This window comes from Carcharhinus amblyrhynchos, chromosome 8 (assembly GCF_965287045.1).
Source record: "Carcharhinus amblyrhynchos chromosome 8, sCarAmb.v2.hapA, whole genome shotgun sequence".
Lineage (NCBI taxonomy): Eukaryota > Metazoa > Chordata > Chondrichthyes > Carcharhiniformes > Carcharhinidae > Carcharhinus > Carcharhinus amblyrhynchos.
In genome coordinates this window covers 10,359,504-10,374,306 of record NC_137331.1, presented here as the reverse complement: position 1 = coordinate 10,374,306, position 14,803 = coordinate 10,359,504, and the positions used below count along the sequence as shown (strand labels likewise).

Below are 14,803 nucleotides of genomic sequence, written 5' to 3'. Positions count from 1 at the left end.
AAGGTAGGGACACGGTAGCACAGTGGTGAGCACTGCTGCTTCACAACTCCAGGGTCCTGGGTTCGATTCCCAGCTCAGGTCATTGTGCAAAGTCCACACAGACATTCTCCTCGTGTATGCGTGGGTTTCCTCTTCGTACTCCAGTTTCCTCCCGCAGTCCACAGATGTGCAGGTTAGGTTGATTGGCTATGCTAAGAAATTGCCCCTTAGTGTCCAGGAATGCATAGGTTTGAGGGATTAATGGGTATAATATGTAGGGATACGGGGATAGGGCCTGGGTGGGATTGTGTTCGGTACAGACTCGATGGACCGAAGGGCCTCTTTCTGCACTGTAGAGTTCTATGATTCTACGACAGTTTGATTGTGTTATTGGAACTAAGGCTCACGTTGATAAGCCTCCTCACAAAAAGATAATTGGGTTTGACTTCTGAAAGAGAAAGTTCAGATGAGGGAAGATCAAAAGCAAAAACAGCATTTATGAAGAATTCAACTTGTGCAAGGGTAGCTGATTGAAACCTTAGCAAATAGCAGAAATGGCTGTTTGAATATCCAGCTAGCTGTCTAAGAAAGTCTGCTTTGAAAAGCCATTGTTCTATTCTACCTCAAAAAACAGCCCCGAAGAGACACAACTGCCCAATGTGGAAAATGTTACTGGATTTATAGTTTTTAAAAACCTACAAGCTGTTGTGGACTGTGGAAATGTGGTGAGAATTAGGTGTGAAATAAAGGTGTTTGGAACCAATTTAAATTAGTAGTACTGTGTATAGCCTTTGCTTTCATTAAATGCACTTTTAATTGACTTTGTTGTTTAGAATCATAGAATCCCTACGGTGAAGGAAGCGGCCACTGGTCCATTGAGTCTGCACCGACTCTGAGCATCCCACCCAAGCGCTATCCATGTAACCCTACGTATTAACTCTTTGGACTGTGGGAGGAAACCGGAGCACCCAAGGAAACCCACACAGACATGGAGGAGTGCAAATGCTACACAGATAGTGACCTAAGGCCAAAACTGAAACACGGACCCTAGCATTGAGAAGCAACAAAGCTAATCATTGTGCCACCATGTTGTTTAATGTCTATTTCTAAATGATTCTGTTGTTTAATAAACATTTATTTTATTTAAAATCATCACAAAACGTCTGGGACATCGTTCTCTGGATTTTAAACCTTTTCTCACATTATATCAAATTATAAAATATAGTCGAGGGCAGTTATTTCAAATTTCCCTTCTGGGATTTGGAATAACAAGACATTTACCATCAGCAATGTTAAAGCACTTCCCTTCCATTATTTTTCCTGTCTCCATTTCTGAGAATAGGCTGTATACCAAATACACATTAAAAGCCCATCAACTCCCACAGATACCTTGATTACACTTCTCCACAACCTGCCTCCTGTAAAAATTTCATTCCATTCTCCCAATTTGTCCATCATATCCATTATGATGCTATCTTCCTCAAACGTTTTTGATGATTTTCTTTTTCTTCAACTGGGGATTTCCTCCCTCTGTGGTTAACAGGGCCCTCAACTTTGTCAGATCCATTTTCCATATTTCTGTCCTCCCCTTTCCCACCCCACCCCTTGTAACTGCTTTCACATTCAAAGGAATATCCTCCAGCATTCTGCTACCACAACTAAACATCCCTCTCAGAAGGGGCCGTTACCTCCACAACATCCTGATCCACTCCTCTTTCACCCCAACATCTCATCCACTTCCCACACCAGCCCAAGAAGTCCTTTTACCTCCCCTCATTGTCAAAGGACGCAGATGAAACAGCAATTTACTTATACCTATTTAGTACACTGTATTTGTTACTCACAATATGGTCTCTACTTTGGAGCCAAACAGACCAGTAACCATCCACTTTGCAGAACACCGCCACTCAGTTCAAAGTATGACTCCAACCTTCCAGTTGCTTGCCCTTTGCACCACTGCAGTGTTCCAGTGAAACTTAAAGCAAGCTTGAAGAACAACAATTCATCTTCTGATTCTGCACTTTGCAACCTTTTGGACTCAACATTGAGTTCAACAACTTCAGACCACGAACTTTATCTTCTTGTTTGATTCTTGCCCCCTCCCCCAAATACCAAACTGTACCTTGTTTTCATGATTTTGCTTTCAGAGCAATCTTTCATTATTCAGCTATTAACATTCACTTTAGACCAATTTTTTGTTCTTTACTGCAACCATTGTCTTTTGTTCCATGGTATCTTCATTATTCAATCACTCCCACTCTCAAACCTACCACACAGACCTTCACTTTTGTTCCACTTACCCTCCTCCCTTTAGCACCAAAAATCAGTCATTACTAATCTTTTGAACCCCCTTTTAATCTTAACCAAACCTTTGTTACTTTAGCAAAATTTCAGCCAAGCCATTACAAAGGCCAGCGATTGACCTCAATACCTCAGCACTGATACAAATAGTACCCACGTACAAAGAAGGTTAATTGGTGAATATCACTCAAAAGAATAGAAAATGTTTTCTGTTTTCCCAAGCAAATAAAGATACATGGGGCCATCAGCCAAAGTCATGATTAAGTTTTCTGTCTTCAGTTTATAACCACAGAAAAGGTAGGTAACAGGATCTGGAATGAGAATTGGAGTGTTGTATACATAATGATGTAATACTTGGAGACCAAATAGCAAAAACTTGAAGGTAAGCAAAACTCAGGCTGGATAAGAAACATTTGAGGATTCTTAAGAAAACAAATTAAGAAGCCTTTGGCATAACTATTCCAGAAATCACTGAATACTGAAGTGACCATGGGGGCAAAAGACATTAATGCTTCAGCTAATTTTGAAAAAAAATTTTAAAAATTGACTCAGAAAAACAGACAACTAAGCTTGATACCAACTGCGAGTACATTTATGGGCCCCTTAAAAGGTAAGATAATGGGCAATTTGGATAGGAATAAAGTATAAAAGAAGTCAATACGATTTCATGACAAGGAGGTCCTCTCAATCTAACGCAGTCAGGTTATCCCAGAGTTCTTTCTCGTGATATCTTACTTAACTCAACTGTTTAAACAATCAATAGCTAGAAGTCACAAGCACTATATCTAAATTTACAGATGATTCAAAGTGAACTACAAAGCTAACCAGGATAAGCTACAGGACATTTTGAATATACATGGAATTTGAGCAGACAAGTAGCAGATGAAATTCAATATAGAGAAGTCCCTTATGTGAAGACAAAACATTCCAGCAACAAGTTAAATAAAAACCACATGCACAGAAAATGAAATAACTCTTGAGATTTTACTCAATAATACTGAAACTATTACGTCAATGCCTACAGCCAATGAGTAAAGATATTTTAAAAGGCCAGTACGGAGTCAAAATAGTGAGATCATCCTGCCACTCCATACATTCCTGGTGTGACTGCAGTTAGGATACTATACAGTTCTGGTTGCATGAGTATATAAAAAGATATGATGGCTATTGAAAAGATATGGAAGAGAACAACCATGGCGACTGAAAGATTGGAAGGATGGGGTCATTCAGCAATTATGGGCACAAATTAACTAGAAAAGAGAAGATTGAGATGTATTTTGGTTCTTCTTTTAGGATTCTTACATGACTAAATAACGTGGACTACAGCAACTTATCACCTTGTCCAAATTAGTTGAATCTATAGACACAGCCTAAACCTGAAACTGAGTAAATGAGGGGTGCAAAAGTATATAGTTTTTTAAAAATACACACTTCATAGCCTATTGCACTAAATTCCCATTCTCAACTCTGCTGCCTTGGAAGCTCTTAAGCAGATGCCAAATGGTTAGCCACAGGAGACAGGTTCAGACTAAATCAGCCATAATTTAATTGAATGCCATCAAAGGGCTAAATGACAACTCATTCCTAGGTAGCTTAGAAAAGAAATACAAGTTTAGCTGATTAATTGCCATTTATCTCCCCACTGTACCGATGCATTCATAGTTTCCCCTCACCATCACCTTCTTCAGATTTCATATGTAAGGAAAAATCACAAGATTCACTAGAGGAGGCAAGACATACTTATGTCCATTTAGTACTGGCAAACGTTCTGTCTTCATTTCAAAGGTGCAAAGGTCAGCTGTACGAAAACAAAGTGGCTGAGTATAAAGGCAAAGAAGCAAGCGACAAAAATGCGGAAAGCCAAAAAAAAACACAAATGCAGTTTTGCCTTACTCGACAAGTCAGCTTTAATTCTGGGTGGATGGGGTGATCAAAATCTTTATTGCATAGCATCATACACGCAAGTTAAATTATATCCTAGGTTCAGGACACAAACTCACTGACCTCCTCTTCACCACCTTCCCATCAAGAGCTATGGTGGATTTGAAAGAAATTCTCGGTAACTTCAATTATTGGATCAAAGAGTACAAAACTAACTGTATTTTTTTAAAAAAATATAGAAATGGAAATACATTTGAACCGCCCATTCGAACAAAAGAACAAGGGCAATGTCGCATAGTAATTTCACGAAGTCTCTCTAAGTGTGGCTTAAGACGTAAAAATACGCAGGTAGATCTTAAATGCTGAAGATTCATTCAAACTGCAATCACTGTTCGGTATAAATAAATAAGTCGCTAATATTTACAATAAACAAGACTGCACACACATTAAGCAGATAAGGCATCTGGGAACAATAACAATGCAGCAAACATATGTTTTACAATCAGCCCGTTTCCCTTTTTAAAAAAGCCGCTCAGCAGTTCCCGTGCCCAGAAAACGAGGTGTGACTTCGAGCACAATATACCTAAATCTCACTCTTTATCTGATTTCGCTGCAAAACCTCCCCTCCCTTGGTGGCTGCTCAGCTGCTCTGTTGAAGCTGGGCCCCGTTTGCTCGCTCGCTCGCTCACTCTCGCTCTCTCCCGGAGCTGTAGCGCCCTGTGAGGAAGAGGGAGCTGACTGCCTCAGCTCATCCGTCGGCCACAGGCCACGGCTAACCTCCACCATTCCTATCTTTCCCCCCACCCACCCCATCACTGTCCCAAAGGTAGTTTCACAGCCGGGGAACCAGCCCAGCCCGGCCTCGCCTCACCTCAAAGCGGCCGCGGGTGAGGCCATTCATGGCTCCGGCTCCGGCTCCAGCTGACGGCCGCTCCCGGATCCAACATGGACTCACCAACCGCCGCCTGACGTCACGCCAACCACCTCGGCTTTTTTTTTAAATGGCCGCTTTTACCCCGCACACCATCCCTCCCCTCGTCGAAATAAATAAAAACACGTTTCCAGCCAGCTCAGGGAAGGCGTTCCCCTTTAAACATTTTAAAAAAAAGTTTAGATGCCGGCGACGCCCCACGCGCCTGGCGTCATGGACCCGGGAATTCAGCGCGTGCCGTTTGTTTGGGTTGCTCCCGGTCTGCCGCTGCTGCACCCAGGGACTTTCTGTCGATTCGATTTACTATCGTCGCATGCATTTAGCATACGGCGGAAAGTATTGTCCCTTGCGCACAAAGCATACTGTACGTTGAGAAGGAAGAATGTAGTGTCACTGTCATAACTGGGGTGTAGAGAAAGATCAACTTAGTGCAAGGTGGGTCCATTCAAAAGCCTTGAGGGCAGCAAGGAAGAAGTTGTTCGCAAGCTGGTTGGTCCAGTTGGGCACGATGTGGATATTGCCGGCGTTGGACTGGGGTGAACACAGTAAAAAGTCTGACAACACCAGGTTTAAGTCCAACCGATTTATTTGATAGTAAACTCACAAGTTTTTGGGGGAGGGGACAGACCCCCGAAAGCTTGTGAGTTTACTATCAAATAAATCGGTTGGATTTAAACCTGGTGTTGTCAGACTTTTTACTAGTCGGGCACCGCAGGGGCTGGGGTGCATTGTTGACCCCGACAATCACGTTTTGATTTGACGTGTCTTAAGTTTCCTTTGTACTTTTTGTTTCTGTTCGGGCCGTTCCCCCTCCTTTTGGGGAGCTGCCCCTTTTTTCTTTCTCCGAACGTAATTTGAGTTTGTTTACTTGGTACGACCCGAAAGACCCCCACCCCCACCAATAATCACATTTTAATTTGACGTTTTTTGAGTTTCCTTTGTACATCGATTTCGTTCGGGCTGTTCCCCTTCCTTTTGGGGAGCTGCCCCTTTTACTTTGTCCTAACTTAATTTGAGCTTGTTTATTTGGTTTGACCTTAAAACAGGACCATCCCTCCCCTCATTGAAATAATAAAAACATGTTTCCAGCCAGCTCAGGGAGGGTGTTCCCCTTTAAACACTTTTTTTTAAAGTTAAGATGCCAGTGACGCCGCCTGCCCGCCCCCCGCCACGTGCCTGGCGTCATGGACCCGGGAATTCAGCGTGTGCCGTTCGTTTGGGTTGCTCTCAGTCTGCAGCTGCTGCACTGAGACTTTCTTTCAATTTGATTTATTACTGTCACATATATTTAGCATACAGTGAAAAGTATTGTTTCTTGTGCACTCTGCAGACAAAGCATTAGTACGTAGAGATGGAAGAATGTAGTGTCACAGTCATAACTAGGGTGTAAGAGAAACATCAACTTAATACAAGGTGGGTCCATTTAAAAGTCTGACGGCAGCAAGAAAGAAGTTGTTCCCAAGTTGGTTGGTACCTGACCTCAGACTTTTGTATCTTTTTGCCGACGGAACAAGTATCGTTGAACAATTCAAGCCGAACTTGACAAATTTTTGATCCACAGAGTTTCAGAGAACAAGCAGGAAATTGGAGTTGGGGCCACCATCAGATTAATCCTGATCTTAATGAATGGCAGACTAGGCTCGAAGGACTGAATTGTCACTCCTGGGGCTGCTCCAAAAATAAAGAATATACGACAAGCAGGAGAGAGAGAAAAAAGCTAAGAAAAATTAAACAAAATTGTAACAACTTTGTTCTCTTCCCTGTTTCCCAACTATTCAAGCTGTGTCCATTTATACTATTTTAGGTAAGATAATCATTTCAATCATAAGAACATAAGAAATAGGAGCAGGAGTAGGCCTTCAAGCCTGCCCCGCCATTCAATAAGATCATGGCTGATCTGTCGTGTCTCAGTTCCACATTCCCGCCCTCTCCCCATAACCCTTAATCCCCTCGCTTATCAAAAACCCGTCAACCCGCGTCTTAAAAATATTTAGCGAGGCAGCCTCCACCACTTCAACGGGCAGAGAATTCCAGAGATTCACCACCCTTTGAGTGAAGAAGTTCCTCCTCAACTCCGTTCTAAACCGCCCCCCTTTTATCTTGAGGCTGTGCCCCCTAGTCCTACTGTCCTTTCTGAGCGGGAAGAGTCTCTCCACCTCTATCCTATCCATCCCATTCATCATCTTATACGTCTCAATGAGATCTCCCCTCATTCTTCTAAACTCTAATGAGTACAAGCCTAGTTTATTCAGCCTCTCCTCATAGCTCAACCCCCTCAACTGCGGTATCAGCCTAGTAAACCTCCTCTGCACTCCCTCCAAGGCCAAAATATCCTTGCGTAAGTACGGCGCCCAAAACTGCACACAGTACTCCAGCTGCGGCCTCACCAATGCCCTATACAGCCGCAGCAAGACCTCCCTACTTTTATATTCAAGCCCCCTCGCTATGAAGGCCAGCATCCCATTTGCCTTCCTGACCACCTGCTGCACCTGCAGACTGGGTTTTTGCGACTCATGCACAAGGACCCCGAGGTCCCTCTGCACTGTCGCCTGCTGCAGTTTTTCGCCATGTGAGTAATAGTCCTTCCTACCATTATTCCTACCAAAGTGGACCACCTCGCACTTGCCAACATTAAATTCCATTTGCCACTTCCTGGTCCATTCGCCCAGCCTATCTAGATCCTTCTGCAGACTCTTCACACCCTCCGCACAATTTGCCGTTCCACCAATCTTGGTGTCATCAGCAAATTTCGACACCATACATAAGAACATAAGAAATAGGAGCAGGAGTAGGCCATCTAGCCCTTCGAGCCTGCCCCGCCATTCAATAAGATCATAGCTGATCTGTCGTGGCTCAGTTCCACTTTCCTGCCCTCTCCCCATAACCCTTAATCCCCTCTCTTATCAAAAACCCATCAACCCGCGTCTTAAAAATATTTAGCGAGGTAGCCTCCACCACTTCAACGGGCAGAGAATTCCAGAGATTCACCACCCTTTGAGTGAAGAAGTTCCTCCTCAACTCCATTCTAAACTGCCCCCCCGCCTTTATCTTGAGGCTGTGCCCCCTAGTCCTATTGTCCTTTCTGAGCGGGAAGAGTCTCTCCACCTCTATCCTATCTATCCCATTCATCATCTTATACGTCTCAATGAGATCTCCCCTCATTCTTCTAAACTCTAACGAGTACAAGCCTAGTTTATTCAGCCTCTCCTCATAGCTCAACCCCCTCAACTCCGGTATCAGCCTAATAAACCTCCTCTGCACTCCCTCCAAGGCCAAAATATCCTTGCGTAAGTACGGCGCCCAAAACTGCACACAGTACTCCAGCTGCGGCCTCACCAATGCCCTATACAGCCGCAGCAAGACCTCCCTACTTTTATATTCAATCCCCCTCGCTATGAAGGCCAGCATTTCATTCGCCTTCCTGATCACCTGCTGCACCTGCAAGCTGGGTTTTTGCAACTCATGCACAAGGACCCCGAGGTCCCTCTGCACCGTCGCCTGCTACAGTTTTTCGCCACGTAAGTGATAATCCTTCCTACCATTATTCCTACCAAAGTGGACCACCTACATTTGCCAACATTAAATTCCATTTGCCATATCCTGGCCCATTCGCCCAGCCTATCTAGATCCTTCTGTAGACTCTCCACACCCTCCGCACAATTTGCCTTTCCTCCAATCTTGGTGTCATCAGCAAATTTCGACACCCTACACTCGGTTCCCTCCTCCAGATCATCTATATAAATGGTAAATAGCTGAGGCCCCAGCACCGACCCCTGGGGCACTCCACTAGCCACCAACCGCCAATCTGAATAGCACCTATTAACCCCCACTCTCTGCCTCCTATTTGACGACCAATCCTCTATCCACGTTAACACCCTACCCCCAACTCCATGCCCCCTTACCTTCTGCAATAACCTCATGGAGCTGCAAGTTGTGTTTGAACGTACATACTGAATCCAGTGCATGACACCTTGACCACTCAGTCACCAAGGTTGGATTCCGTCCTGTTATAGGTGAGCCAATCTTTACCTGTCTTTACTATTTCTGCAATTACCTATCTAACAATGCAATTCACTTAACATTGCCATTGCCAAATGATGAAATTGATCTAACATTGACACTCCAAAACTTTTCCACTGCCGTTCAACTGAATGGGATGTGCATCTTATCTATCTGATCATAAGCAGAGTATCACCTGCAAAGCCTTCTCCTCCTAATTCCATGTCATTAGCTCTTGCATTTTCATTATCAGCTGTCCCTTCAATTGCGTGGGTTCTATCATCTGGAATTTGTTCCCTAAACCCTTTGTTATCTTTTTAAGATACTCCTTAAAACCTACCATTCTGATCAAACATTTAGTCATTTGCTCTAATATTGTAGTGGTGGCTTGTTGAATTATTTAGCCTCATAATACCCCTATGAAGCACCTTGGGATATTTTATGAAGTTACATGTGCTATATAATTTAAAGTTTTTTTTTTGTGCAAAATGCATAACTTTACACCTCTCTACATTAAATTTCTTCTGCTATGTTTCAGGCCATTTCACTAGTTGACTCTGGTTTTACCCCTAATCTTGACTGCAGAAATGATAATCATTGGAGAAGAGGGAAAGTTGACACAGTTCCCATTTCTAACTCCTTATGCAGTCGCATGCTCCTATGGATGCCTGGTGAGAAAGGGCTCTGACTGGCTTTGAATAGCCCCATAAACAACAATCTACAGACAAAGGCCAAGTCACGTATGGAAAATGATGACCTGAGCAGTTTATTGTAAGGTGTGCTGATTATCAGTCATGACAATTGGTAGCACTCTTCCCTCTGAAAAGTCCCATGACATTATTTAAAAGAGTAAGAGAGTTAAGCTTGGTGCCTTAGCCAATCTTTGTTCCTCAACCAACAGCTCAAAAACAGGTTATGTTGTTTGTGGGACCTTGTTTTATACAAATTAGCTGCTGTGTTTACTACATGACAACACATGAAAAGCACTATGGTAGGTACTGAGGTTGTGAAAGGTGCTATATAAAATGTAAGTATTTCTTTCATTTGGCATAAATTAACACTTAGAAAAGAACAGGTTAAAGTCCCAACAGGTTTATTTGGAATCATGAGCTTTCAGAGCCCTGCTCCTTTGTCAGGTGAGTGGCGAGTTGGGTTTCACAAACACGGCATATATAGACAAAGACACAATTGCAAGATAATGTTTGGAATGTGAGTCTTTTCAGGTAATCAAGTCTTTACAGGTATAGACAGTGTGAGTGGAGAGAAAGTTAATCACAGGTTATTGTCTTGAAGGCCGCAGATGAATGGACACCACACGACAATCGCCAAGCAGGAGTGTTCCCTTCCAGTCGGGGAACTTCAGTAGTGAAGAGCATTCAGCCTCCAATCTTCTGGAAGCGTTTTCCAAGGCAGCCTTCCAGACACATGACCACGCAGAATCGCCAAGTGGAAACTGATAGCCAAGTTCCACTTGCATGAGGAGGGCCTCAACCAAGATCTTGGGTTCGTGTCACACTACAAGTAACTCCCGCCACTTAGCCTGGATTTGCAAAATCCTACTAACTGTCCTGGCTTGAGACAATTCACACCTTTTTTAACCTGTGATTATCCCTTTCTCCACTTGCACTTTCTGTACCTATAAAGACTTGATTACCTGAAAAGACTCGCATTCCAACCATTATCTTGCAATTGTGTCTTTGTCTATATCTCTTGTGTTTGTGAAACCTACCTCTCCACTCACCTGATGAGGTTTTTTTTAAGTTTTGTTTAAAGTTTATTTATTAGTGTCACAAGTAGGCTTACATTAACATTGCAATGAAGTTACTGTGAAAACCCTGTAATCGCCACACTCCAGTGCCTGTTCGGGTACACAGAGAGAGAATTTAGCATTGCCGATGCACCTAACCAGTATGTCTTTCGGACTGTGGGACGAAACCAGAGTACCTGGAGGAAACCCACGCAGACACAGGGAGAATGTGCAGCCTCCACACAGACAGTAAAACAAGCCGGGTTTCAAACCCGGGTTCCTGGCGCCGTGAGGCAGCAGTGCTAACCACTGTGCCACCGTGCTGCTCCAAGTAGCGCTCCGAAAGCTCGTGATTCCAGATAAATCTGTTGGACTTTAGAACATAAGAACATAAGAAATAGGAGCAGGAGTAGGCCATCTAGCCCTTCGAGCCTGCCCCGCCATTCAATAAGATCATGGCTGATCTGTCGTGGCTCAGTTCCACCTTCCCGCCCTCTCCCCATAACCCTTAATCCCCTCTCTTATCAAAAACCCATCAACCTGCGTCTTAAAAATATTTAGCGAGGCAGCCTCCACCACTTCAACGGGCAGAGAATTCCAGAGATTCACCACCCTTTGAGTGAAGAAGTTCCTCCTCAACTCCTTCTCGCTGTGCCCATCCAGTCCAATGCCGGCAATTCCACATCTTGGAAAATAAGACTTTTCACAACCACCAGGAGTCTCAAATTGCTACAGTCAATGAAATGCTTTTGAAGTGTAGTCACTTTAGGAATGTATGTAGCCAATTTATATATAGCAAGTTTCTACAAAAGCAATGTGACAATGACCAGATAATTGATTTTTGTGATGTTGATTGAGGGATAAATACTGGCCAGTACACCAAGGGCTTACTCTTCTTCAAAAAGGGTCATGGGATCTTTCATGTACACTTGAGAGGGCAGGCAGGACTTCTGTTTAATCTTCATCTGAAAATCAGCACTTCCAACAATACAACATTTCCTCAGTACTACATTTGTGTCTGAACCTAGATTTTTATGCTCAAGTGATGCGGGACTTGAATTCAGAACCTTGTGACTCCAAGAACGGAGTTGAGGAGGAACTTCTTCACTCAAAGGGTGGTGAATCTCTGGAATTCTCTGCCCGTTGAAGTGGTGGAGGCTGCCTCGCTAAATATTTTTAAGAAGCGGGTTGATGGGTTCTTGATAAGAGAGGGGATTAAGGGTTATGGGGAGAGGGCAGGAAAGTGGAACTGAGCCACGACAGATCAGCCATGATCTTATTGAATGGCGGGGCAGGCTCGAAGGGCTAGATGGCCTACTCCTGCTCCTATTTCTTATGTTCTTATGTTCTTAAGGCAATACCAATTAAGCCATAATTTATATGCTAAGAAGAAAAATTTTAAAAATTCTGAAAAAGAGAAATAATTGCACACAATCGTAAATTGTATCAGCTAAATCAATTAATAGGATGCTGCCTAATCAAAACAGGGGAAGTAAGCAACAATTACTAGTGTAGCTAGTAATTAATCCATGCTGAATTGATTGGAGTGGTTTCAAGACTGTTACTCATTTGTCCTTTTATTGTCTTAGGAGAATTTCTTTCCTCTCCCCACCCCTGACAACTTTGATACATTAGTGATACCAATCAAGCACCTACCTGTGAGTTTGTTGTGATGCTGAAATGATACAATTGACAACAGAGCGGTAATCTGCCCTTCAGAAAAAAAGATTGTCTCATGTTAAACAGAGGCTAATAATAGTGAAAGGGCCACAGACCGGATACTTTGGGCAGAATTTTCTGTTCCGGAGACTGGTGGGCAGGATAAGCGTTTCCTGCTGGGTGGTGGAGCAGATTATTTTGATGATTGTATGCTTGGAAGCTCATTAATTATGCATCAACAAATAGCTGTCCAAATCACAGGGCAGGCACTGATTCTTCTGTCCTGCCACCACATAATGAGGTTAACGGTCCTGGTGCCATATTTAAACACCATTTGAACACTCAAATGACTTGAGATGGCCTTCAGGCCAAATAAGAGTATAGCATAAGGTCAGCCACAACTCCCTTGAGACACTGATCTAAGGTATTTGCCAACATGGGGATGCCCTTTTCACAAGGGATGATTCCAAGAAGTCTGCCAACCTCACCTCAGCAACCTGGGCAGTGGTCACAGAGGAGGACTGCACATCAGGCAGTGCAGGAAGAGGATGAATGATCTCATCAGCTCCGCCAGGGTAAGTTAACTTCCTGTTTTCTCCGATCTCACACTCTCATAATAACATCATGCATTCAAAGGGATACACACTCCTCAGGGATCTCACACAATATTAACAGGGTAGATGTCAGCACTGAATGTCTAATGGACACTTTAAGATCACCAGCAACTTTTTGATCATCCTGCTCAAATAGCATCTTCACTCCTTACTGGGGACGGCCCAGCACACACAGCAGGCATGAATACTTCCCAATCTGTATTTCATCCTTTCTTAACACATTCCATTCATTTGCCTTCATGCAGGCCAAACTTGCTGTTATGTTTTGTGTGCGGCTGTGTTTTAGTGTCATCACTTTGTGAGGAACAAATCTTATTTATTGATAGGAGAAACTTGGGCACAGGAGGATTGCAGCTTTTGGCTACCCTGGAGCAGAGCTCCAAACTTCACATGGTTACAACGTGGCTTCTAGGAGATTTTCCCAAGAGAGGACTCCACCCTCTTAAGTGACCACTCACGGTCAGTTTCCATTTGTCCTTCAAGTTAGATGACTTGCTTCTGCTGTATTTATTGTCTTAAAGAGATAGACACTACATACTATTTGTGCAGGATGATCAAAAAGATGCTGGTGATCTTAAAGTGTCCCACAATAGGAGGGAGAGATAATAGGCCAGAGAAGGAATGGCCAACATCCAGGACTTAATTAAGTTTGAGGAGGATGCTGCTAAATTGGCTGGAGAGGGCAGGGATCGTGCCTGTGGCTATGGCAAGATCAGCCTCTCCCAGCATGCTGGTATGACTGAGCTCTCCATGAGTTGATCTCATTCTAACATTCATAATGAATAACATGCACTGTTGCATTCTGCCTGCTCATGAACTAAGTCTATCTTATCTCTTGCAGGCACCAGCAGGCCCCTGTCAGAGATCCAGCCAAACCATCAGGCCTAGCCTCCAGGCTGCTTCAGACAGTGATGCTGAATCAGGATTAATATGCAAATGTTATGAATGCATAGAGTTTGGTTAACAAGATTGGTGAGTTACAAGTTCAGATTGCCATGAAAAATTTGATGTGGTAGCTGTAACAGAGACCTGGCACAAAGAATGGCAGGACTAGTGGTTAAGTATTCCTGGAATTCCACAAGGTGTTTGGGAAAGATGGAAAAGGAAGAGGAGGAGTGGTGTTACTGTTTAAGGAGAACATTGCAGTGCTGGACGGAGACGATGTCCCAGAGGTGTCCAAGACAGAATTTGACTTGCACTCAGGCACAAAATATTACACTTTCATTGTTTGGTGTAGCCTATAGGTCACCAACTAATAGAAAGGATGTTGAGGAAGAAATTTGCAAGGAAATTACAGAAAGGTGCAAGAATTATAGACTACTTCTCACGGGGACTTTAATTTTTTGAATGTAAAGTGAAATAGTAGTAGTGTAAAGGGCAAGGAGGGACAAGAGTTCCTGGGGTGTGTTCAGAAAAAAATTCTACAACAGTATGTTTCCAGTCCAACAAGAGGAGAGGCACTACTAGATTTGGTTCTTAGCTACGTGGTGGTCCAAGTGGATCAACTATCGGGTGAGCATTTAGGAGACTGATCATTCTATCATAAGATTTAGGTTAACAATAGAAAAGAACAAAGAACAAAACAGAGTAACTTATTTGGGAAAAGCACCTTCAGTGGGGTAAGAATGGATCTGGGATAGATAAACTGAAATCAAAGATCGGAAGAATAAATGATAGCTGAACAATGAGCTA

General features: G+C 43.3%; 1 protein-coding gene across 6 annotated transcripts in view; it reads right to left on the bottom strand.

Moving 5' to 3' along the window:
- Positions 1–5,139, bottom strand: part of LOC145346439 (F-box/LRR-repeat protein 2) — a 199,102-nt gene extending 193,963 nt beyond the window's left edge. For 5 of the 6 annotated variants that reach the window (XR_013887694.1, XR_013887695.1, XM_080193638.1 and 2 more), the window contains exon 1: positions 5,033–5,110. Coding sequence is in view for 1 of the 6 variants with exons in the window: in XM_080193639.1 (XP_080049765.1) it covers positions 5,033–5,062 (30 nt within the window). In the remaining 5 variants the exon portion in view is untranslated. Of the gene's footprint in view, positions 1–5,032 lie in introns of all 6 variants that reach the window. The other variant, XM_080193639.1, reaches the window with a different exon arrangement.
- Positions 5,140–14,803: the final 9,664 nt, after the last annotated feature.